This window comes from Malurus melanocephalus, unplaced genomic scaffold, assembly GCF_030028575.1.
Source record: "Malurus melanocephalus ecotype Western Australia unplaced genomic scaffold, MMel_1.1 scaffold_48, whole genome shotgun sequence".
Taxonomy (NCBI): Eukaryota; Metazoa; Chordata; class Aves; order Passeriformes; family Maluridae; genus Malurus; species Malurus melanocephalus.
The window spans coordinates 1,634,723-1,659,574 of record NW_026623280.1 but is presented as its reverse complement, the minus strand read 5'-3'; the positions used below and the strand labels follow the sequence as shown (position 1 = coordinate 1,659,574).

The 24,852-nt window shown below is 37.3% G+C and overlaps 1 protein-coding gene across 2 annotated transcripts in view; it reads right to left on the bottom strand.

Moving 5' to 3' along the window:
- Nucleotides 1-22,752, bottom strand: part of CENPF (centromere protein F) — a 35,599-nt gene extending 12,847 nt beyond the window's left edge. The window contains exons 1-12 of one of the 2 annotated variants that reach the window (XM_057365133.1): nt 22,610-22,752; nt 21,906-22,108; nt 20,344-20,540; nt 18,132-18,247; nt 17,018-17,109; nt 14,402-14,669; nt 12,976-13,178; nt 10,182-10,307; nt 9,163-9,291; nt 7,519-7,641; nt 4,751-4,886; nt 312-3,739 (exon numbers count right to left, since the gene is read on the bottom strand). In XM_057365133.1, the coding sequence (XP_057221116.1) occupies nt 312-3,739; nt 4,751-4,886; nt 7,519-7,641; nt 9,163-9,291; nt 10,182-10,307; nt 12,976-13,178; nt 14,402-14,669; nt 17,018-17,109; nt 18,132-18,247; nt 20,344-20,540; nt 21,906-22,067 (4,980 nt within the window). In that variant the 5' untranslated portion in view covers nt 22,068-22,108; nt 22,610-22,752. Of the gene's footprint in view, nt 1-311; nt 3,740-4,750; nt 4,887-7,518; nt 7,642-9,162; nt 9,292-10,181; nt 10,308-12,975; nt 13,179-14,401; nt 14,670-17,017; nt 17,110-18,131; nt 18,248-20,343; nt 20,541-21,905; nt 22,109-22,609 lie in introns of those variants that run through there. The other variant, XM_057365131.1, reaches the window with a different exon arrangement.
- Nucleotides 22,753-24,852: the final 2,100 nt, after the last annotated feature.

Below are 24,852 nucleotides of genomic sequence, written 5' to 3'. Positions count from 1 at the left end.
CTTGGGCCAAAACATTCTAAAGACACTGAGGGAGGAATTTGAGATAAATTAACTGAAAGACTATTTCCAAAGATATCACATATTTCTGTATTTTGGGAAAAGCGGTGTCCACATGACAAAGTGAAATATTAGCATTGCTAAGGGGACAAAGATTACTGCTCAAGTATGGATTATTTTTCTTCTTTCTTCAAAAACTAGTACTGGATCTGTGAGACACAACTCAAATTTAAATTTTGTGATAAAAACTATTTAGAGTGACCACAAATCAAAGGATTTACATAAAACTCATTTACATGACAGCAATTACTTACATTTTCAATATCTGTGCACAGCAGTGAATGAGAACTTAAATCAAGGACCTGTAGTTGGAGTCTTGCTGCTTCCAGCTCCAAAGAGAGATTCTCAGTTTGTTTTCTTTCTGCTGCCAGTTTGCACTCCATCTCCACAGTCACATTATTCAGCTTCTGTTGCCATTCTTCCTTTTCAGATAGGTTTTGCTGTTTGAGATGATCTATTTCTTTCCTTTCAGAAAGTATAACTTCTTTCAGCTCTTGTATTTCCTCATTTTTCATGTTCTCTTGAACTTGAAACTGATCTTCAAGCACCTTAATGGCCTTCTCATATGTTTGACAGAGCATCTGAAGTTCTTCAATTTTATTTTCAAGGTTAGATTTTCTTGGAGTAACACTTCTGAGCTCTCTAACAGAGTCCAAACTGTGATCATTAGGACAATTTTCAACCAAAACTTGTGTTGCATCCTCTGAAATTACTTCTATAGAACTTTCTGGCTGATTCATTTCCCCTGTCCATGTACTATTACGAGAATCAACCACCTCACTTACTTCTACCAAACAGGGATTTATAGAAAAATCTGAGGAAGAATCCATGGCCTTAGTTTTATCTAATTTAGATAGAGTGTCTTCTCGGCTGGAAGACAGTGATACTCTCATAGAATCTACATGAGCACTGCTCAGACTTGTTGACAATGAAGAATTTTCTGCCTTCAGTATTTCAATACAAGACTGTAGCTCACAAATCTTCGAGCTCATACTGCAGTGCTGTTCGAACAATTTTAGGTGTTCATTCTGGAAAGTCAAAAGCCTCTCTCTTACTTCAGCAAAGTGTGTCTTAACTTCTTTGCTGGACAATTTTAAATCTTCATAGTCAGAAGTACTGCATTCTTTAAGTCTGAAGGGCATTTCCTTATCAGAACACATTCCTAGGTCACTGTTATCACTTTGATCCATAAGTTCATCAGGAGCTTTCTCAGCTTTTAAATCGCTATCTGCATTCACTATTTCTTTCTCCTGTTCATCAACACTTGTGATGCCATTGGTTTTTGCATCTTTGAATCCAGAAGCTAACACAGTGTTCTCACTCTGCAACCTCTCACACATTTTCTCAAGCTCACTCAGATGGTTTATTGTTACCTGCAAAGAGGATGCCAGCAACACTGATGAAGGACTTGCATCTATTCCTCTTTTTACACAATCCTGGGAAATGTTGCCATAATTATATTCCAATGAGTGGCTTTCTTCCTCTGATACTGCAATTGAAGAATCTGCAGTTTTCAGTTCTTTAAAAGACAGTAGCTCTTGCTGCAGTCTCTCTTTCTCTCTCACACTTTTCTCAAGTTCTGCTTCCATGCCTTTTAAAGCAGTCTCCAGTTGCATCACTTCCAACCTGCAGTTCTCTAGAGAGAGTTCACTATCCTCAAAATCCATTTGAAGAAGCTCAAGTTTAACTTGGTATTTATTCAGCTCAATGTCCTTTTCTTCCATGGATTTTCTCAACTGTTCTGAACAGAGCCTCTGTTCACAACTAGCATCACACACTAGAGGTTCATTTTTTGTTTGCAGTTCCTTCCCTAGTTGCTCCTTTTCTTGAACTACAAGGCCACATTTCTCTTGCATTGTGTTTTGTGCTGTCCTGACTTTTAATCTTTCCTGACTTAAACAGTCAAGCTCCACAGAAGGAACATGTTGKATGTTGGAAAATTCTGACTGCAGTTGTTGAAGTTCTTGAACCAAATCCTTTTTTATTTCTTCAGAGGCTATTAGTCTATGTAAGATATCTTTGTTCTCACTAAGTACCTGTTTCTCTTGTTCTAATTTTACTCTTTTTTCCTCAAATTCAATTGCCTGCTCTCTCAGAATGCTCATAACTTTTCCATTTTCTTCTTCTACTGATTTATACTTTGCCTGCAAAACTTCAAGCTCTGTTTTTATTTCTTCAGTTCTTGATTCAATACACTGTCTTTCCTCTTCATGTTTTCCAGACATTTCAGAAATTATTTTTTCTCTTTCCTTTAAACTACTATAAATATTTTTATTTGCCTCCAGTAAAGTTATTTGTTCTTGCTTTAAAGCACTGCTTAAATCCCTAAGGGCCACATTTTCTTCAGTAAGTTCAGCAATTTTTTTACTGTATGAACAAATCATTGAAGACATATCCTTCTTCTCTGAATCCCATGTTKCAGACATGAGCTTCAGCTGTCTTAGTGAATCCTCAAGCAATTTATTATTGATCTTTAAATCCTGAAGCTCAGCCTGTCGGTTTTCTAACTTTTCATTCAGAGTTTGCAGTTGTATGTTCTTTTCCTCAAGAATAACTAAAGTTTTTTCAACTAATTCCTGACGTGCTGAAATATCAGCTCGCAAGTTACTGATGTGCTGCTCAGTTTCTGTCATGAAGTTTTTGTGCATCTGTTCTACTGCAAATAATCTTTGTTCTGTTTCACTTTTTATTTGCAGTAAGTCTTCATRCTGCTGCTGCTGATTTGAATTCAGCTGCTTTTGAACCAGTAAAGAACTCTCAAGAAAAGAGATCTGCTCTTGTAAATTGGCCAGATCCTTAGTTTTTCCTACTTCTAGGAGAGCTYTTGCACATCCATGATCATCCTCAGCTTTGGAGTTACTTGCTGCAAGTTGCATATTATCTAAAGGAGTCTTATCCTGGCTACTTTGTAAATTGTCTTCTCCATCTTCTGTCATTTCTGAAGTATCTTTTGCTTTTACAAGACAACAGATTTTTTCATATTCACCAAGCAGGTCATGATAGCATTGCTCTCTTTGCAGTCCTTGACTTGCTGCTAACTGTAACTTTTCCTCTACTTCAGCAAGTTGGTTGGTGAGCTGAAATACTTTACAGGACATATTTTCTATCTCTTTACTGTACTTTTTATCAGAACATTCTGCTTTCTGCTTAAGTTCATCAAAAGCTTTTTTCTGTTCTTCTAATTCTGCACTTTTACATTCCAGCATATCTTTGAGTTCTCTAATGTCTGTGGATTTCCTGTTGCTTTCAGTTTGCATCACTGAAAGTGTCTCACTATGCTCATGATTTTTGCTTTGCTGACTTTGAAGGGAACTCTCCAAATCATTAATATGAGCCAGCATACCTTCCTTTTCAGACTTAAGTTTGTTTATAAGATGATCAGTTTCATTTTTCTGTTGAGATAAAACAGTAGCCTCTTTTTGCAATTCTTCACATTCTCTCTGCTTTAATCCAAGGAGCCTCTGCAAAGCTTCCAATTCTCCTTCCATCTTACTTATTTTACAGTCTTGTTCTTTAATATGTTTATCTTTTTCCTTGAGCAGGTCTTGGGTAGACTCTTGGTGCTTTTCCATGTCAGCTAAAGCTGTTTTCAGCTTCTCCAGTGAAAGTGAGCCTTCTTGCTCTTGCCTTTTAAATTTCTCTTCCAGTAACTTCAGCTCCACTTCCTGAACAGTATTCTTATCTGCAGAAGAAAACAYCATCAAATCTTTGCCAGTCAATACTGGCAAGTCTACTGATAACTTTCCAGATGAGGTATTACTGTTTCCTTCTACTATTTTCAATTCTCATTCTATTGTAAAGCATTATTCTTAAGATATATCATTGGATAAAAGATGTTTATATCACTTTAGGCTATCAGGTGCTGCATATTCAGTCAGCTTTCCACTGTGCAGTTTGATACAAATCTGCACTCCAATTTAGTCAATCAGTCCTTACTTCTCAGGTGYAAACCTGAGGTTTCTGTGTCTCACTTTCACCAGATCTTATTTATAAATAGAAGCACTGTTTTTTTTGTGGTTTTTTCCCCCCCCATATTTTATTATTTTAAGGACATTTTAAAGTCTCATTCCAGTATTTCTTATGGATCAGTCCTATATTCCATCTCTGCCAAAGATAGTATAATTCTACACAGAATTAAAAGCTGAGTCAATAATTTTAAGGGAAACAGAATCAAATTCAAAATCTTCATTTTGAAACCTTGACATCTGCTTAATAAACAGAAAAAAGTGGGATGCACAGAAACAACTGGGAATCTATACTCTTTTTTTAAATAACTCCCCTGAACTGCAAGTTGTATTTCAATTCAATTCTGGAAAAAAATGTATTCTCAATTAAAAATAAACACTGAAAGCAAGATTGAAATATCAGCAGTTAGGTAGCACTTTCCCATATTTTTTAACTCTGTGAAACATACAAGGGAATTGCAAAACAGAAGTTTTCTATTTTAAATAGATTCTATGAAAACCAATTTGCTGATAAATTCAGTACATGTTGATTATTTTCAAAACAGTGTCTCTTTAGGAACTGCACATRGTCATAGACAAAAAATGCCTTTTCATTGACAACAAGCTTAATATTGTTAAAAAACTATTCAGGTCCCCCTGCAGAAACTTTTTACTTAATTCGCAATGGAACTCACAGCATTGGAAGAAACATACAGAAAGAATTCAATAAATTTAAAGTCATTACTCACTTTTCATCTCTTCTGCAAAATTCTGGCTTTGCTTTAGAGATTGCTTGATTATATTTAGCTCTTCTTCAAGCTGGTGGATCTCTCGCAATTTCTTTTCAAGCTGACAGTTGAGAAGATTTTTCTCTTGCTTCACTTCCTAAAACAAAACCAAATCAGACCATATTTAATGTAAATTGATAAGGAGAACAAAGGACTCCGTTCATTTGAATCAAAGTAAAGATATTCCATTAGATCTTGTTAAGACTTTGGGCAGCTATGCCTGGGTTTCTAAGCACTGCTTACACACATAAGCTGAACTTTTTATTCTTAATGAATTGACAGTATCAGAGAGATGCTGCCAGTTGATGTAGTCAGCATGCYCCTTGTTAGCATAGAACAAACAGCTCCATGTCACCTCACAGCTAGAGATAGGACAGGACAGATTCGAAAAAATCTGAGCTGATGAAGTCAGGCTACTTTCCCAAAGCAGCTCAGTAAACAAATCCCTGCAATGGCATGAAAATTACCAGATTTCTGAAATATCAGAAATCTGCGACAAAGTTCTTCTGAAATATCAGAAATCTGAGAGATCAGATTTCACATGTCATCTCATGTGGAGACATGTTCTCTTTCCACCGAACATCATCAACATGGCAACTCTGGTCAAATTTTATTTAGAAGTGCTTACACTTTCAGATGCTTGCTTTGTAATTAACAGTATTTTATTTCAAATAAATTGATYAAAAAAAAACCCAAACAAGCAAACAAAATACACCACCAACACCACCAAAAAAATCCTATGTAACTACATTGCAGCACATGGGAAACCAAATAAAAAATTCTTTTAGGGAAACTCATCCTTGTTCTACAAACTCCTGTGCTCTGGACAACAGATGGCATGGAACTGGCATTGCCCGAATGGAAACAGACTGTCAATTATTCATCCATTTACTACTAACAGATGTGCATCGATTCACAAAAGCTAAGCTCAAGAAATGGAAAGGTCTGAACAAAAAAAAATAAAAGCTTGCTGGCATGGCAGGGTTGTTTTTGCAACAACATAAATAAATCACCCTCAGAACATGATTAAAATTGTCATTGCTGCGAACAGTTACCTTCCCTTCTACTCACAGCCTCCTCTACCCAGAGTTAAAAAAAAATCTAGTCACATATAAATTTCAATGAATAAGTTTTTTAGCCACCTTAATAAATTTTTAAAGCACCATGTACACATGCAATAGAAGTACATGAATTAAACCCACCCATTCATTAGAAAATCTAGGGTGATCTAGGGAAAGAAAAAACACCCCACAAATTTAAGGAATTGAAATGGCTGAAAGGCCCAATTATTTTGATCTGGTGCAAACATTCCCAATATTAATAAAATCATAGACTGGGTTGGAAGGGACCTTAAAGGTCCTCTAGTTCCAACCTCCCTGCCATGGGCAGGGGCACCCCTTGCTAGAGTAGGTATAGAATTTTTTCCTGGTGTCTAAACCTCCCTCTGTCCATTTGAAGCCATTCTCCCTTGTTCTGTCACTACATGTTCTTGTAAATAATCTCCATCGTTCTTGTAGGATCCCGTCAGGCACTGGAAGGCCTCAGATAGGTCACCCCAAAGCCTTCTTTTTCCCAGGCTGAAAAAATCCAATTCTCTCAGCCTTTCCTCACAGGAGAGGTGCTCCATCCCTCTAATCATCCCCTTGATGGTCCTCCTCTAGACTCACTCAAGACATCAATGTATGAGAGAGAGCCAGTCAGCTGGGCCAAAACCACACAAAGTGCTGTTCTAACAACAGTCACATTCCAATAGCTGGGAATGTTCTCAGACCTTGCAATCTACCAGCAAGAATGCACCTACATTTTCATAATATACTAAATCTATGAGGTTTGTGATGATCTGAACAAAATCTACTACTTTACTTTGGATTTTTGCAGAGAATTTTGAAGGTAATCTTTCGGCAGAAGCTACGCCTGGTTGTTTTTTTAACTCCAAATAACTGGCAACATGCAAAATGAGCATTTAACACAGCCAGACTGTGACATGGATTACATAGGTATCCAGCAGTTTTTCCTATTTACTGCTGATTCTCCAAATAAAGGATAAAATTTACATTGAGAGGTCTCTAGTGGCAAAACTGTAGCAATTTCAAAATGTAGCTGCTCTGATTGCCACCAAAGCAAAACAGGAAACAGGAGACTTTAAAGTGGAAGATTTCTGCATGTGTGAGTGAGGTGGTATGGCAGCATACAGAAATTCCTCTGAATTTACCTTTGTTAAGGGGCAAGTTTTTCCAGAACTGTATATTTATTAGACTGTTTTATTCGAAGAAAGATGCTTTTTTTTWAAAAAGGATGTAGTATTTGTACACAATCACTGACTTTGAAAATATAAATCAAAGCAGCAGTCAATGATTCTAGAATTTACTTTAAAATCAAACAAGCATTTTATTATTCTACTTTTATTTCAAAACTAAAAGCAAAATTCTCTTGAAATACAATCTAGTAAAAAAAAAGTCCGATATGAACTAGAACAATATCAGCAGCATTGCAGCAATGAATCTTAACCACACAGCCAATTCCAGAAACTACACCAATTTCCAAGATCTTAGGGGAGGCCTCATTTTGAGTTACACCTACAATGAGTCCTTAAGATAATCCATAAAAGTGTTTGAAGATTGCTTTTGGGAAAAAAACAAATTGTGAGCAAATACTCTACAAGTATTAAGTTTTTACAAATTGCTGATTTATGGTATTAATTCTGCCAAATACTCCTCGGCACTGCTCACCTCAAAGCTTTTTGTCAGATCAGCTTCCTTAGCCTGGGCTGCTGACAGAGCCTGCTCCACCCTGCACAGCCTCTGGCTCAGATTGGTGGTGTCGTGTTCCAAGCGTTGCTTCACTGCCATTACCTGGAAAATCAACATTGTAATCACAGGCATATATAACTCCTGTCTTTAAACTCCCATTCTTGAACTCAACATTCTATTACAAAATTAAACTGCTTTATTTTATCCACCATGAACCCAAGGGTTGCTTAACTGTTGTTTAGAAAATAGCTACTTATTGCCTTTCCACTCGTTTGCCTCCAACCAAAGAGATGGGCTGTCTCTAAAATAAATACATTTCTAGATTGTCTGAAATCAGATTAATTCCAGCTTGCAGCTACATCTCCACAATATCTGTAAAACACAAATGAGCTTGGACTATAACTGCCTTTTTTGCTAAGCTGTGTGAATCAGAAAGTTAGGATCACGACTGCACTTATTGCTCTGTTGACACAGATTTTATTAAAAAATGAACAGATTTTAACTCTTTCAAAATAGTCCTAAAACACTCCAGATTAAAAAAGGAAATGCCACTGGTGAGTCAAAAAAAAAAATCTATTCCAAGGCCATTAACTAATAAATTACCTTTCTTGGGGAAGGAAGTAAAAGGCACTCATTGTCCTCTCAATTAAATCAATTTTTCAGTAAGTATATACACAGGAATGTACATATATAAAGAAGCCTCCAGTAAAAACATTTGACTGAATATATTCTCATAGCTGTATTTCTAAAATAAAGCAAGCCTGCAAGAAAGCTGTTGACAGTTTTAGAAATGACGTTTTAGTTCAGGCTGCCTGAAAATGGGGTTCTCAATATAACTTTCAAGAACCTGTGATGCGATTTAGAAATTCAGTTAGCTCTGCTGTTTGAGAGATGGTTTCAAGAGTCTGAGGTTTTTAAACATTTCTCTTTTCTAGTCACCCACTCCTGAGGCTTGTGCTGCTTTCTAACTTGAAGCTGGGAGTTTGTGACTACTAATGTGTTCTAATAGCTAGCTGCTGCCAAAGTTGTGAAAGATCTCGTTCATACTGATGCTCTTTCTTACACAAGCCCTGACACTCATCTGATCTCATGGAGAACAAGTTCAAGGAGTAAAACTGATAGCAAATGCTTGGGCATGAATATAYTTATATAATTTAAATGTAAGATTTTCTTTGCTCTTTTATCTCCTCTATCAGTTCTCTCTGGRATCACATGAGGAATGCATGGCCAGGGTATATGAAAAGGGGCTGTTTTTCCAAAGTACAAAGACATGTAGGTCAGTAACTCTATCAATCAAACTACACCTCTGCATGTTTTATACATAAAATGTCCTGTGGTCAGCCTTAGCTTCTCCTCTCTCAGATGTGTGCATTTATATCTCTTCATTGGTGAGAAATGGATTAGCCACAAAGTTTTAAAAGCCTGCAATTCACATTTAAACTCACAGTATTTCAGTAAGAAATGGTAAATACAAAACAGCTGATACATACTGTAAAAACATTAACACAAGAAGCCACAATAATTTTTTTTTTGCTTTATGTATGATTAGATGCAGGCAGTACTGTTAAGACAATCAAATATCAGCTCTAGTAGTGGACTTAAATGCTAAAAAAGAAAGCCTACTTTGTCAAATTCTGCCTGCAGAATGTTGAAGTCATTTTTGGCTTGCTGTAGCTCCTGATTSAGTTTGCTTCTTATCTGGTTGCACTGCTGATCCAGTGTTTGTAAGGAACGCTGCTGACAAGAGAGTTCCTAGAAACAGTGGCAGAGAAGCAAAGAAATAAAACACATGACCACAACAAGCCTCTATTTTGGTTACTGCAGAAAAAACAACTGATTTTTATCAGCAGGTACTACCTGCTCAGAGACACTTTTCTTGCACAGCAAACAACAGTTTAATCCCAGCTCTGATTCATTATGCAAATGCCACATGGGCAAGAATGGTGTAAACCCAATTTGTGTCATCTGCTTAAGTCCTTAATTACAGCAATATTCCTGTCACAGAAAGGGAAAAAGTAATTTAAAACTAGTGAACATAATAGTGTTAAAATTCTTCATATGAAAGATAAGTTTCATAYAAGAATTATATTACAGTACAAGTGGACAAGTTCATCTCTGCTATTAATTACTTACCATACTATAAGGTAGATTTGCTATACTTTGTCTTTCTGCAAGAGCTGGCATGAAGGAAATGAAAGACACTAATGCTAATTGACTATGTTAATATCTTCTGAGCATGAACCAAAATTAGAATAATAGAGATATAATTGTAAAGAAATCATTTTCTTCGGAGTGAAATGCATGAGAAACTAACCCAGATTCCACAGAAATAACTGAGTAGGTTACTAAGTTTGAGCCCACATATACATAATTCTATGAAAAATGGAGTCTAGTTTCTCATGGACTTGCAACTCATTCCATCTCTCAAACAAGTTCTCTACTGTCCAGTGAATACCAACATAACYCTACATCTCTCCAACAGCCTCTCCCCTCTATTGCAATGTTTGTTTTCAGTTTTTCAATTACCTTTGCAAATTTTAACATCCAATCAAAAGTTATTGCAATTAACAGAAAAGCAAGTGCACAAAATATGCCAAGTGATTTCATCTCCTCAGAAAGTCAAAGAATTCTTCTTGCCTTACCTGTTGGTATTCCTTTTCCTTTGCCTTTATTTTCTGTTCTAAAGACTGACGAGCACTCTCAGCATTTTGTCTTTGGCAATTAGGTTCTTCTGACAATCGCTTCACCTTTTGCTCCAACATTTGGACCTATAACAATTCAGTTATCAATCACAAGTGTTAGAGATGCAAGTGCTATTTCATTTAAATGTACAAAAGAAGACTTCTTCAGCTACTATTCTTTTTCTAGCATTCATATAACCAGAGAAACTTTAGCTGGTAYCATAGAAATTCTTAGCAATCCAAAGCACAAAACTCATTCTTCCTTAGGTTAGCAAGAAAACATGTGTGGATATATAGAAAGACCATTTTATACTTTTATACATATACACATATATTAGGTTTTTGTGGGTGTACATGAGTGTATACACACAGAGTAATAGAAACATCTTCAGAAAATCAATGCCTGACAGTCTGCAGAAATATGCTACAAATGGCAGTAAGAACAGATTGTATTTTCAGTACCTCAGGTTGCTACCAACTAAAGAATGACTGCTAACTGCTAAGCAACTACATGTTGAGACAGAAAATAAATGGAATTTGAGTGATTCAGCAAGCTGATTTGGACAGAAAAAAGGGGCAACTATTTTAGTTTAATACAACAGAGTATTTTTTACAATTTAAACTTTGATTTAAAAAAAAATCAGCAGGCTATGTTCTAGGCTCACCTTCACATTAGCTAGTTATTTAACTCAGTTGATTAAGTCAATATTATGTCATTTGAGAGAGTGAAGCATTATCCACATAGCTTTCTGAACAAAAAATTGCCATTTTTATTCCAAACCAAATCTATTAATGCAAAATATGTACTTTTTTTAGCCAGGGAGTAAAAAAAATGGCAAAGGGTGAATGGGATTCTGTTTTTCCAGCAACAAGAGCTGTTTATGGAGTTAATGAAACAATAGATAGAAGAAAATAAGAAGCAGATAGTTATATTGGGATGTCAGGTTATTAGGCAGATACTGCAGGGATTGTGAACTCCTCTAAGACCACATGGAAACTTGACTGCAGAAAGGCTGCAGATCTCACAAGGAGTGATAATACTTGATAACACAGAGGAGGTGCTGTGAATAGCACCAGTGACAGAGAAGTGCACAAGTGGGGTGCCAGTACAAAATTTAGGCTACAACACAATAACTAAAATCCAGAATCTTGATGCAGTTGTACTTTCTAAGTTCAGGGTGGGCAGGCAGAGAACCAATTCCAGTGCACGAAAGAAGAAACAGAACAGAAAGGAGTCACCTTCAGATAACAGGACCGAAAGAAACTTCTGGGGCAAGATGCACTGCACCTTAATTCCAAGGGTGGCAAGTCTCATTTCTTCTTGTCCTTCCCCAGGCACATTTCTAACTACATAGCCTTGCCCCTTCTCCTGGGCTGCTTTTAATCCCCTTTGATTCCTTAATAAAACAATTCCACCCTCTTAAACCCATAGAAAATTAATAAGGAAAAGTTAAATACATAATACCCTAATATTTTAGAAAGTTGAATCAAGTAATTTGTGGAAACAAATAACTTAAAATAAAGACTTTTTTCTGAGAAAATGAGCTGTCAGATTTTGTGGGAAGACAGCTGACCCATTCACCACATGACAGTGCCTTTTTGAAGTCAATGAATTAGGCCAAGAGTTTCATTTTACCTTACACAGACAAGACTTCCTCTAAACTAGTTCCTCACAGAATTATCAAAAGGCAAAAGTTGCTGTCTCACTGAAAAGGCTGAGTGATCAAGGTTTACATGCAAACATGCAAATGTTTGGTTTTTTAAGGACTAATACAAGAGTTGTGGGAAACAGTAGCTAAACAATATACTTCGGTAGAATGCAGAAACTTGCTGACAAACATAGATAATTACTATACCCAGAGAAGATACATACAGAAACATAATTTTCCCTATTCTGTAAAGGGAACCGTCTAGTAGAGAAAAAAGTAAAACGATAGATGAAATTATAAAGATTCAAGGAATTGTGACACTAATTTCAAATTTGTTAAGTGTTGTGAAAAAGGACTTTAGGAAGGTAATGCAACTTGATTAATCAATAAAAAGACCTACTTGTTACCTTCTGTGGTTTGAATTATTTTGAGCACTGGCATTCTCCTCTTCTTTGCATGATTATGAGCAAAAATCTGACCCATTTCAAATTTGTATATTCAAATTTGTATATGTATTTACATACACTCTGTAAATTCTTGACTAAGCAAGTAGTACTCTCCTACTGTTTTTTACTATGAAACCAAACTCTTTAGGAATAGGTCATGAAATTCCATTTAGAAACCGCATATATTCTCAAYCTTGTATTGCATTTTTACCTAGACTTYATTTAAAACAAGCTATTTACAATACAAAGTCTATGCCTGAACAAGATACTGCAGTATAAGCAACAGATTCTGATTTTCAGCCGGAGCTGCTGGACAGTCTTTTTTCAGGTCAGAACTTGCCACCAGATGTCGTTGTTGCTCTATGTAACTTGATCAGGAAATATTTTTCAAAATTCAAGTTACTCTTACCTCAGTMGGAAAAATATTTCTTCAGGTGGTATAAGAACCTTCCAGAAATTGAGCAACTGTTTACGTGGATTAATGTTGTCACACATAATATAAGTCAAACGAGCATATACTTCTCAAAACTTGCTCCTTGGTTAACTCTCAAGAAACTTAGTCTGAGAAGCCTGGCTCTTACTAAAATGGCTGAAAACTGACACACAGCAATACTGGCAATGAATTKTAAGGACTGTCAGATGTGTGATGTAGTATTTTACCTGTGTGGTAGCYTGATCAAGTTGTGTTCCTGTTTGAGTAAGTTTATCTCTAGTTTGGTTCAGAATTTTATCCTTCTCTGTCAATTCCAACTTCAATCTGTCCAGCTCCTGTTCAGTCTCTCGTTGTTTACTCATATGGGTCCTCTTCATTTTTTCTTGAGCTTGTAGTTGCTGTTCTAGGTCTTTAATAATGGAATTCAGTTCTGAATTTAAAAAACAGTAAAAATTAAGAATCCTTTCTGCTTTGGAAGGTATATCTTCCAACACACTTCCAAGCCTTTAGTATGTTCAATAATCAAGTTTTCTGACACAGGCAGACACCCTGCAAAATTTTCAACAAGTCAAAACAAGTTTTAACTGTTTTCCCCTGTGATATCTATGACTAAAACTATCAAGACTGAAAAASAGTTGACTCTAAATCAGTAATTCCTACCTTTTGAGAAAGAAAAAAAAAGGTGAGAGCTCAGGAACAAATGCTGCAAAGGCAAAGACAATTTGTTCCTCTGCYGATTTGTTTTTGTGTGGTTTTGTTACTGTTTTTAAAAATGCAGAAACGTGTCATTTGAAATATCTAATATAATTTAGTTTTTCTTTTTACATATTTTTTTTTGCTAAAGAGTCTCCTCTCTTCATGATTCTGAATTTGTATGGCTTCCAAGTTGAAAATGCCACCAAAACTGAAGTTGTATGTGAAGTATTTGAATGAAGAGTTTGGAGAGTGAAGGGACTTTTAGAAAGTGGAAAAGATGTCCAAGGAGTACAACTTGCAGGCTCAAATAATCCACAACAAACTATTTCCTCTCTTATGACTATCAGATATCAAGAATGAGTATTTCTTCATGGCAATATGCATGACACAAGAGCATATCTTGTTTTTTTTTATTGTACTTTTTGAAGTATACTTCATTTTGTACTTGCAGTAGCATCCATTATGGACCAACTCGGTTATGCATTCAGCATGCTCAATTTTCAAATTTTTGAGGCAGTTATTGCTCAGCCAAAAACATCAATAGTATAGAAAAATAAGAGAACAATATAATTTAATTTAACAGTGAGATGCAATGAAATCCTGAAAAGGTTTTTTAGCTGTTTTAAGAAGATTGTTCCATRAGCAATGGGATTAATGGAAAAGGACATTTTTCCTTTTAGATGATGTCTCCTACTCATCCCAAAAATATGAACTGTTCCCTTCTAATCCTCATACTCCTTATGTAAAAGATACAGCAGCTTGTAGGTAATCTCTGTGTACTGACTGATCACTGAAAATACATCAGCAGCCAACAGGGCCAGCTGCCAAAGGCAGCAAGTATCTTTCTCTTTTTCTTGCTAAAGCACTAATTTCAATATCTTGCTTCTACCAGCGCATCAGCTCTGATTAAACCATACAGGAGACTGCCTCTGGGTGTTAAAGAAATGCATCAGATACCTTGGTTCTGTGCTCTTAGCTGGATCATTAGGGAAGAATTAGAGTTCTCAGCAAAGCTGTTGTCAAATTCACTCTTCTCTGATACAGTACTTGAATTTGCTTCTTTATCCCATGGAAAAGAGGATGCTGCAGAACTTCCCCTTGCAGGTGTTCCTTGGTCTCTAGCTGGTGTCTTTTCCTGTTGCCATGAAAACACAGATGAGGAAGCCTGATGCCGAGCAATCTCTCTGTGACTCAAAGAGCTTTGAGGATGAGGCTGATTTATTTTCTGTGTCCAAAAAAAAAGAAAAGGATGTACCTTTACATAGTTCTTTATCCAACATATAACAAAATAACTAATTTAATATTAAGTGGCTAATAGATCATCATCATTTTGCATTGTTATAAGGTCACAGCACCCCACCAGTGCAAAGTACTGATACATTATTATTTTTCATGCTATGTAAATTGACTAATTTTTGCCCAAGCATAGCTGATACTTAGAAATACAAACCAGGATATCAAAAAAGTCTTGATCTGTGTGTCTTTATAAGTAACATACATAAATAATGGGATCTCTGAAAAAGACAAAAATTTAACTCCTACATTTTTCAAAATTGAAGCCTACATTTTTGCAGGCAAGTGAAGACAAGTAAGATGCAAAAAACCCAAAAAAAAGTGTAGATTAATATATCTGATATTTGACCAACATTTAGTTCTACCAGAGAAGYACAGCTAAATTCAAAACATATTTAATTATTTAAACTTATAAACAGAGTACACCAAAACTGCTGTAATAAAATCTGCCAAGTATAAGCTTTCAATATTTTTCCACAGAAAAATTAAACAGAGCCAAAAAGTCAATTTTTTCCCYACTTCTTAAGTCAAAAACACCCCAAGAAAATAAAACCTCAAGAAGTAAAGYCTCTATTGTATTTTTAACTGGATTTTGAAATGCAGCTCATTTGAATTATTTTTTCTTAAACTAAATCCCGAAACCATGTAATACCCAGTATGACTTCTCGGCCAAACCAGAGAAAATGCTGTTATCTAGGAATAGCTGTGCAAAGACCAGAAATCTATATTATATTGTCCAGAATGCTGTGTCCAATCCTGTAAAGTAACTTGTGAACAGATAAAGAGCACAGAAACCTAGCCATGCATGCAGTAATCATTTCCCTTATATGCCATTTAAATTTACCGTTTCTGACACAGAAGCCTGAATTCAGAGCTAGCCACAATGACTACCACAATGCTTCCTGGAATCATTTGGAGTGTGAATGTATTGGGTMTTCTTTTTTCAAATTATGTTTTCCTGATGTATTACTTCACTAATTTTTTTAAGCTTTATTTTACTTACCATCTTAATTTTTGCAATTATTTCATAGTACAAAATACTGTGTGGCTTTCAACTAAATTATTCAACTCTTTTTCAGAACAGAAATCAATATACTGGATAGCACAGTTCTCTTTGCCAAGACTTCTCAGGCTCCTCTGTTGATCATTCCTCAGCTGTAAAAACTGACCATTTATTGCCACTGTCCCCAGTCTTCCTTTAAATTTTCAATAACTCCCCTTATCAATTTTTTCCYATAATCAGTGTTTTGTGGATATCCAACAACATTACACCGAGTCACACTTAACTTRCACATTCTCTGATTCATTCTTTTAAAAAACCCCAAAAGGCCTGAAAATATAGGAGGCATCATTTCCCTTTATCAATAAAKGGCTGACCTTTTCTCCACACACCTACACATACTTCAATAAACATATTGTATCATGTTCCTACCAATTTGCCCAGGACAAAAAGTTGGTCTGTATTTCCTAAACTGTATTTCCAGGATTCAGTACTGTAAGTAGTTTTTTTTCTAAATGCCATCATGCTTGTCCCCTTCCAGAGTTAAGAGAAGAATGAGGTAACATTGCACATCACAGTGATTCAACAGTCCCACACTGCAGTGCCCTATCAATTAATGGGAAGATATTCTCTGCATCTGGTGATATTTTTATTACTATTCATTTTATCAATCTAATTTAAGACTACTTCTGACTTTTCAATTTGAGGTTGTGCCACACATTCAAACCCAATGGAAAAATGCTCAGATATAGAAAAGTTTTTAAACCYTTACATACTAAGTACCAAATAAAAAATTATTTCACATTTTCTGCAATGGCTTTTTCCTTGAGGGCTTTCACATCTTATTCATCTTGTTCTCAAAGATTAGGTAATACTGTTCCTCCTTCTTACATGTTTGAAAGATTTATGGGTTTCCATTTTCTAGGTGTGAATTATTTCTCGCCATCTTTTTCAAGGCTATTTTATTATCCTATCATATTAAACATGGCATAACTGACACTGTTTTATCTTGTCCTTGCTTGCAGGAGACTTGCAGTTTCTGAAGGATATGTTCTCATTTTTAATGTCCTTCTTTCCTTTGCTATTCAAAGAGGCTAGCTTTTCTGAATTCGCCAAGATTACTTCTGAATGGCRGTACACACAGATTAATGCTCTCTTTCTTTTGAAATTATATTTTATGTGATRTAGAGTATGTTCCACTAGTTTTCTGCTTAATTTCCAAGTACACTTGGTGGYTGCTTTCTTTGATATCACACAAACCATTCTTAAGTGATACTTACCTTTGGCTGGATGGCTCTCAGCTGTAATTCTAGCTCTTTATTTTCTTGTATTATTTTCTTGTATTTTTCTTCTAGTTCTTCAAACTTGGCATCTACAAAGACATGATGAATACTCCTTCATAATCTACCTGATTAATTTGAYCAGTTTTTCACCCAATCCAGACAGKTTTTTTTACCCTTATGAGTCCCTTCCAACTTGARATATTCTACAATTATTTTAATGAGTGTAAGACTTACTAAGATATTTTCAAAGGAAGATACCTCCCAGGAATACAATTTTAAATAGAGTTATTTAAATAATTTTACCCTTATCCCCATTTCAGGAGTGCCATGCTTAATGGAATGCCTATCATCACCACTAACTGCACCCCTTTTCAGATATGCATAAAGAAAGTAAAAGGAACAGAATGTAGGACACTTTCATATTTTCCACTGGAGTAAGACTAAGATGCCAAACTCACAGAACATCTGTTCACAGCCCTGAAAGAGGTAAATAACAAGTATAATATTGAACACATCACATTTTTTTCAGCATAGAAAGCATAAGGGTGTCTGGCTACAAAACAGTTCTCCACTTAAGGAAACTTCCTTTTACTGTTCCAGTTCATTCAAATATTTTAAATCTATTTGATGTCAGTAATTTGAAGATCAAAGTGATGCTTTGAMATGGATACAGAACATTAATTGTGCAGATTATGATGCAAAATAATAGTATAAATAAAAAATAATTTTCCAAAGACATAACACAYGTTACTGTTAACTGCTTTTTAGTTAAAATGTCTATGGTACACTGAGAAATAAATTTGCTCCCCACTKCATGAAGGGAAGAGCTGACACCAGGAACAGGCATTCAAAAGCTTGCTGCAGTCTATYGATGGATATTTCATTACTACTCTATGTCCATCAATGTAGTATTGAAAAGATATAGCAWTTGTGATGTGTTCAATCTGCACTAATAATTTTTAAAATTGAAACCTAGGGTACTGCAAATCACACAGTCTTATAAAATCTATATAAGAGGAACTAAGCAACTCAGTACCAGTTTAAAATACTCCACCTTCCAAGAAAACTGGCACTTAGCCATCTGTGCTGGATGAAGGAAAGAATAATTTACCATTATTACTTTGAACTGGTGTTAAAGGAGCAGTAAAACTTTTCTGTGGAGTGCCACTGAACGATACATCTCCTGCAATCAATGTTTGCTGACTTCTCTCAAGCTCACATTTGCATCTGTTTAGGAAAGAAGYGAGAGCATAAATTAATAATGGAAACTAAAAAGTTTATTATCTAAGAGACTAACACAGACTAATAAGTTACATGATTCTAAGGAGTTGGTTTAAAGACCAAGTCAAGACACATCCACAGAAAATTTGTAGGTGGTGTAACACAAGAATACAAATGACATATTTTATTTATAGCTTGAATATAGTAAATCAACTACACAGGAGGCAAAGCTAAAAGACCAAACCAAACCCCAAGTAGACAAAAATGAGTTAGAACTGCTTGAGGTCTCACTGCACAAAGCTGTAGTTCAGCTAAACACACCCAAATCACCATAAGCACTGAGAACATGAAACCCTTACTCTTGAGTAAGCATCTTTATGGTAGGAAACACACAACTTTTGTAAGCATGAAGAGTTACAAGTTCATCTAAYTAAACCATTTAACTAGTTTGGAGGCTATACAGTAATTTTCATCCTGCTCAGTGAGCACAGGTTAATAAGATGATAGTTCCAGGCTGTAGCCCATTGCATTAGTGACTCGACACTTGCCTTCTTTATTTTCCCCCTCTTCTRCAGCACACCACCAAGAACTCCTCTCCCAGAGGGCTGTCAGTTGGGATGAAGTGACAAATGACCATGTACCAAGCAAAGTGCAGCCAAATACAAAATCAAAAACAATTGCAAAGAACAAGGTACAGGCAGTTACTAGTAATACTTTGTAATGGACAGCTATGCAAAGTAATATAGTGGGAAGGAGGGTACTCAGCAAACCAGACTTAATTTTGGAAATAGATGAATGGAACACATATCCTTAGCTTGCACCTCTTTGGGCCAACATTTGGCAGCAGATACAGAGAACATTAGTGTGGTTCTATCAACCCTGTTGAATCTCACTCTTCAGTGATGGATCTCAGCAACTTCTGGCACAAAAACTGCTGTTTCTATAYGCCATAAATTATTTCTGACAGCACTCAAATACCTCAACTATCTTTAGTTTTCACAAAAATCAAAGAAAAACAAAACAAACAAAAACAAAAGAAAAAAAACAAACAAATAAAAAAAAAATCAAACAAAAAAACAACACAAAAGACCAACACAGCTTCCTCTTTATTTGCTGCTATCAGGACATGTATGAGGCATGTCATCCAAAAGTTAAAGGAAGCAGACATAGTTCAGGCCATGAAAATAAACAAATATCCCAAGCCCTAAAGAACGCTGTTATTCCAGACTCACCTCTCTCTGTGACAGTARATTTGCATTACTAGTACTAGCACAACAGTTTATTGCATAGACAGAACACCCAGTCTTAGCACAGTTTCAGAAATTCTTTTATTCAATAATGAAGAGCAACTCTTCTACAAGAGCAAGTTTAACAGATGAGAGCCCAACACTSTGTGCAACTGTTCCACTTGTGTASCGTGCCCAGCAGAAGGATGTGAGAYATGCCTGCATTACAGAAGATTCTTTTGTTGTATGACTCKCATTCCTCCTCTACAGACAGCACATAGACACTGTCTCAGCAGTGTTTACGAGTTGAGATGTTAGGAATTAGGCCCCACTCTACCAGAGCAACTGGATTTTGTGACTTAGTCACAGTATCACTGCTTTTACCAGCKTCTTCAACTCCAATAGATGTTCCTGCCTCCTTCTTTCAGAGCTCAAAGTTTATKGGCAGACTTCATCTTACAGAGTGAATTGTTCTTGTACTTTGCTTGCAATTTGCAASTCCAAGTTGTTTGCAGGTTATTTTTGCTAAGTGTCTCCATTGTGTTAGCTTTTTTATTTGTTTAAACAAACACAATTTTTAAAAATAAAAAAAAAATCACAAAATGGATGGCTCCCTTTTCCCATGATATGCATAATTCCCTCAAATAAACAGGAACTACAGGCACTAACTGCTTCAAGTGGCAAAAAGGCTAATGTAGAAGTCTGTATATGCACATGTATATGTGAAAATAGGCCAATGATTTGAGATTGCAGTCAATTTCTGAATGAACTATGACATGAAAGTAAAAGACCATAAAGGACACATTAAATGAGAGAAAAAAAAAGAAGACAAAATAAACACTCTAAATACGTTAGAAACACACAGCAAGTCCTCACCTTTTCAGTTCTTGTTCTAGCCTTTCAATGTCCTTCTTGCTGGAATTCAGCTGACCTGACTGAATGTTGACCTGAGATTCTTTTACTTGAAGATCATGCGAAATTTTCTGCTTTGCTTTCTCAAGATTATCACACATTTCCATCAAGCTCTGGTTTTCTCTTTTTAGTATTGCAGATTCACTTTTTTCATGTTCAACCTAGTTGGAATACAGACACACCTTTGAAATGATCAAATCCTCTCTACACTTTGATGCATCTGTTATTATTTTAGTAACACGAAGTTTACATGCCGTTATTTTCTTCCTGACACTTCAAAATCCTGACAGCGCTAAAAGCTTCAGATGTACACATTGTTTAGATGTACAAACTGTTTAAGTATTCTTGGRCATGAACAAAACCCACAATTTCTAAAATTCAACTCAGTGACATTAAAAATTTCTATTTATTGACTAGATACAAGCTCATCACTAAAYTCATCAATCCSTAAATACTAATAATCMTCACTARCCCACATTCTTCACYGATCATCTCCCTTCCCCTTCCAGCCTATCAGCTTTAGCAGCCAGAAGACCTTGACTCACTCTACAGAGACTGAACAATCATTATCAAGGGTCACAGCTTTGAAGACAGAGTCTGGCAGGACAATGTCCTTCTCCTCCCTGGAAAAGCATCCAAGGAGCATCATCTTGGGCACAATTTTGCTCTTTTGACTAAAAAATAGTATACCTGGTGCTTCTGACAGTTTTAAAGCACCCCTTCTTTTTGTTTGAGGAACACAGCAGTTCCTTGGAATGCTTGAAATGAGCACCTGGAGACATACAGGAAAAAAACTCAAACTAGGCTTAAAATTTTCTAGAAAGTTRTAGGAACCTAAAGGAACACCAGGCAAACTTTGTAAACTGTTGCAAAGCTACACCTACAGTCAAATATGACAAACAAAATTGAACTAAGTGGGTCACTGCTGACTGGAAACACGGGAGGAACTGACTAAGAGGGTCTCTGGTTTCCTGGTTAGAAGTCTGACAGTGTGGAGTTAGATGAGGTGTAAAATTATATCCCTAAAAATGAAAAGGAACACCAAATCCCAAACCCCAGTATCTACAAGGAAAACACCCAAAGAATTACATAAACTACAGAAATTACCTCAGTAAAAGATTATGGGTATTTGTAGGCAAGGTGAAATTGGAAGAGGCTGCCAGCTATGCAGCCTGGTATATAAGAGAGGCCCAGTTATTATCATGGATTTTAACAGGTGTAACAATAAAATTTTTATTTTCCTAATCATAAAGAGCTGCAGAAAAACCTCAAAGTACACATAAATACCTAGAAATGGACAATCGTGCCWAACAAATAGGAAGAAAGAATTACATTAACAACCAAAGAGAATTAAACAGAGGAAAGAACATGATGAGGACAAAATAAAATGAAGATAATCAGTTTATAGTTCTGCGGTACCTTTCCTTTCAGTCGGGGGAAGAAGCAAAACACTAACCCATCCCCTAACAACAACAMGMAGRTAATAAATAACTGTGTTTGGCATAGAGAATGGCATTTTAGATTACCTTCTGCTTCTGTTTCTGCAAAGCTGCCTCCAAAGTCTCTAGTTGGTATTGCCTCTGTTGACGCTCCTTTTTCAGCTTATCCACTTGACTTTCCAGCTCATGGATCTTCTGCAGGACTCTGGCGGAGAGGCCTTCTTTCCATTCCTCCACAGCCCAGCTCATAGTGGCCGGATTCTAGTTCCACACAAAATATAGTATTATGCCTGAAACAGAAAGACAACTACAATGAGACCTTCCAAGAGATTGGATAAGCATCCCTTTTAAATAAATTGCATTATTTTAAGCTTAGCAGCGCTTAGAATACAGCATTTCACAACCGCACAGGCTTCCTGATCTAAACACCAAATAGCAACTTAAAAGTATTAGGTCTTATTTTGATACACTTCTATGCAGTTAAGAGCAGATCGTGAAACCTCGCTGTAATTAATCCTCCCGGCAACAGCAGGGTTTATATCCTTAGAGCTGCGTTTGACAGTTTGATCTCAGGGGGCGTCTCCGTGCGGAAAAACACAGGGCTGCGCATGAGGCGTCAGCGACGCTTCTCTATTTACTTTTGAAAGCAACACGGCTGAGCTCGGGGCACCTGCGACTAACTAAAACCAGAGACCGACRACAGGCGGAGAAGAGCCCACACGGGGCAGGGGGGCTGCCTATGCCCCTCACGGTCAGCGCCGCCCTCAGCCCCGCGCCCGACGCTCACTCACTGTTTAGCACCCACAGGAGCTCGGCGACAGCGACGGCGATCCGCTGCCGATGTGCCCCGGAGGCCGTGCCGATGTGCCCCGGAGGCCGTGCCGATGTGCCCCGGAGGGGGACCCTGCCGATGTGCTCGGTGCTCTCAGCCGCTCCCGGCCGGACGCGCTCCCGCCGCAGCTCAAACCCTGCGCCGCCGCCCCGCGGCCGTTTGCGCCCACCCCCGCCATGCCGAGCCCCAGAGCGCTGATTGGCCTGACCACCACGCCGCTCGCCACGCGGCCTCCGCGTCTCCACCAATGGGAACGCAGCACCGCACCGCCCGCGTTTGTGAGTGGCTGGTTCGGAAGCGTTCAAACCCCATTGGCGGCGGCGGCGCAGGCGCAGAGCGGTCCCGAGGCCTTTGCCCACAGTTGGGCGGGGCGGTTCCAGCGCCGTGCCCGCAGTTGGGTGGGGCSAGCGGCGGGGCGGGAGAGTGGCGCRGGATGGGGAAAGGGATGGGGATGAGGACGGGGAAAGGGTTGGGGATGAGGACCGGGAAAGGGATGGGGATGAGGACCGGGAAAGGGATGGGGATGAGGACCGGGAAAGNGGGAAAGGGATGGGGATGAGGACCGGGAAAGGGATGGGGATGAGGACCGGGAAAGCAGCAGCTGTTGGAATGTAAGGGCAGCGCCACAGCTTGATCCAAACTCGCTTTTCCAAAAAGAACCTGAGTTTTGAGAAAAGGGACAAAACGTGCTGTCCCGATCATCACCCGTTCACTGGGATCCTGAAGTGCTTTCGCACTCAGTTCTGCTCCCGGGGYTTGGAGTTCGTTTTTTGTTCGTTTTGGTTCTTTTTTTCCTGAGGCGAAGGAAGGCAATTCAGCCCAACGTTGCACGTTTTTTACCCAGAAATACAAACACATYCACAAAACCCCAGTTTGTAAGTGTGGTCTAACATGGAGCATAGAATGGACATGGCACCAGTGAAGACTGAAGGATTCTAGAGTTCCTGTGAACTTCCCTGGGTATCTGTGACTGGTTTTCCAAACCCTCTGGTATTCCCCTCCCTACCCATCGACCGCCTCTCTTAGGGGGGTTTTGGATTTGAAGCGCAATGTTCCTTTCCATCAGAATCCATGACTTGTGATCCTATGATCCTATTATCATTTTTCCTATTTAAGTGTCCTGCCTCTCATAATCGTTCCTTTATTTACACAAGCACTGTTCTTTTAATCATATTTAGGAAATCAAGTTAAACAAACCTTCCCTGAGAAATTAAACAGCTCACCAGTCAGCTGGTGAGAGTTCTTATTATAAATAAATATGGCACAACAAACTCACCAGCACATTGTTAAAAAATCTCCAAACTGTCTCCCAAACAAAACAAGCCTGTAGTGATGGAACTGATCCATCATAAATATCTCTTCTCAAATTATAATTAAAAAAAAAACAAACAAACAAAAAAAACAACCCACCAAACAAGCTAGAAAATTCCATGGTGAACTTTGAGGGAACAGCACAGAACAGCAGGGGAGCAGGAGCCACTTCAGAAGAAAAAGGAAAACCCTCACGCAGTACTGCCAAATAATTCATGAGAGCTGAGGACCAGTCTGAATGGAAGGAAATCCTCTGCTTGGTGGGCAAAGGGCAGATGTTCTATAAGAATAAAATATTCATTACATGTTATACTCCATGTTTCCCTTTGGGCAGTAACAAACGTTAATTAATCAATTATAAAAGTTGAAGAGTTTCCATTTTCTACGGATGATATTGTAGTGGAACTACTGATGAACATGGAGCCCTAGCATTTAAACTAGTTCATCATGATTAATCCCTCAGGAAAAGCTTCAGTGACACAGCTTCAACTTCCAAGACTGGTGCCATATCTTTCAGAAGAGGAAAAATTAATAGAGACAGCCTTCAGGGTTCTTAAAAGGCATGAAAAATGAAAATCAGCTGGTGTGTGCAGAGCTTTTAAAATGCAATCTGATTAGTATCTGGATAACTGAGGGAAAAAAATAATTTAAAAAAAAAAAAAANAAAAAAAAAAAAAAAGAAAGAACCTGACTGTTTTCGTAAACTTTAAACTTTACTTTAAAAACTTCAAAAGTGAGAAGACACTTGTTCTGAAGCCAATTTCTAAGAATGGTCAGGTTTGTACTGGATTTCTGTTGATAATGTTTTACAAATTAATCCTTTTGTATTTGACAACCCTTACATGACTATTGCGGCAATTAACTAATTACCATGAAAGATAAAAWATCTCA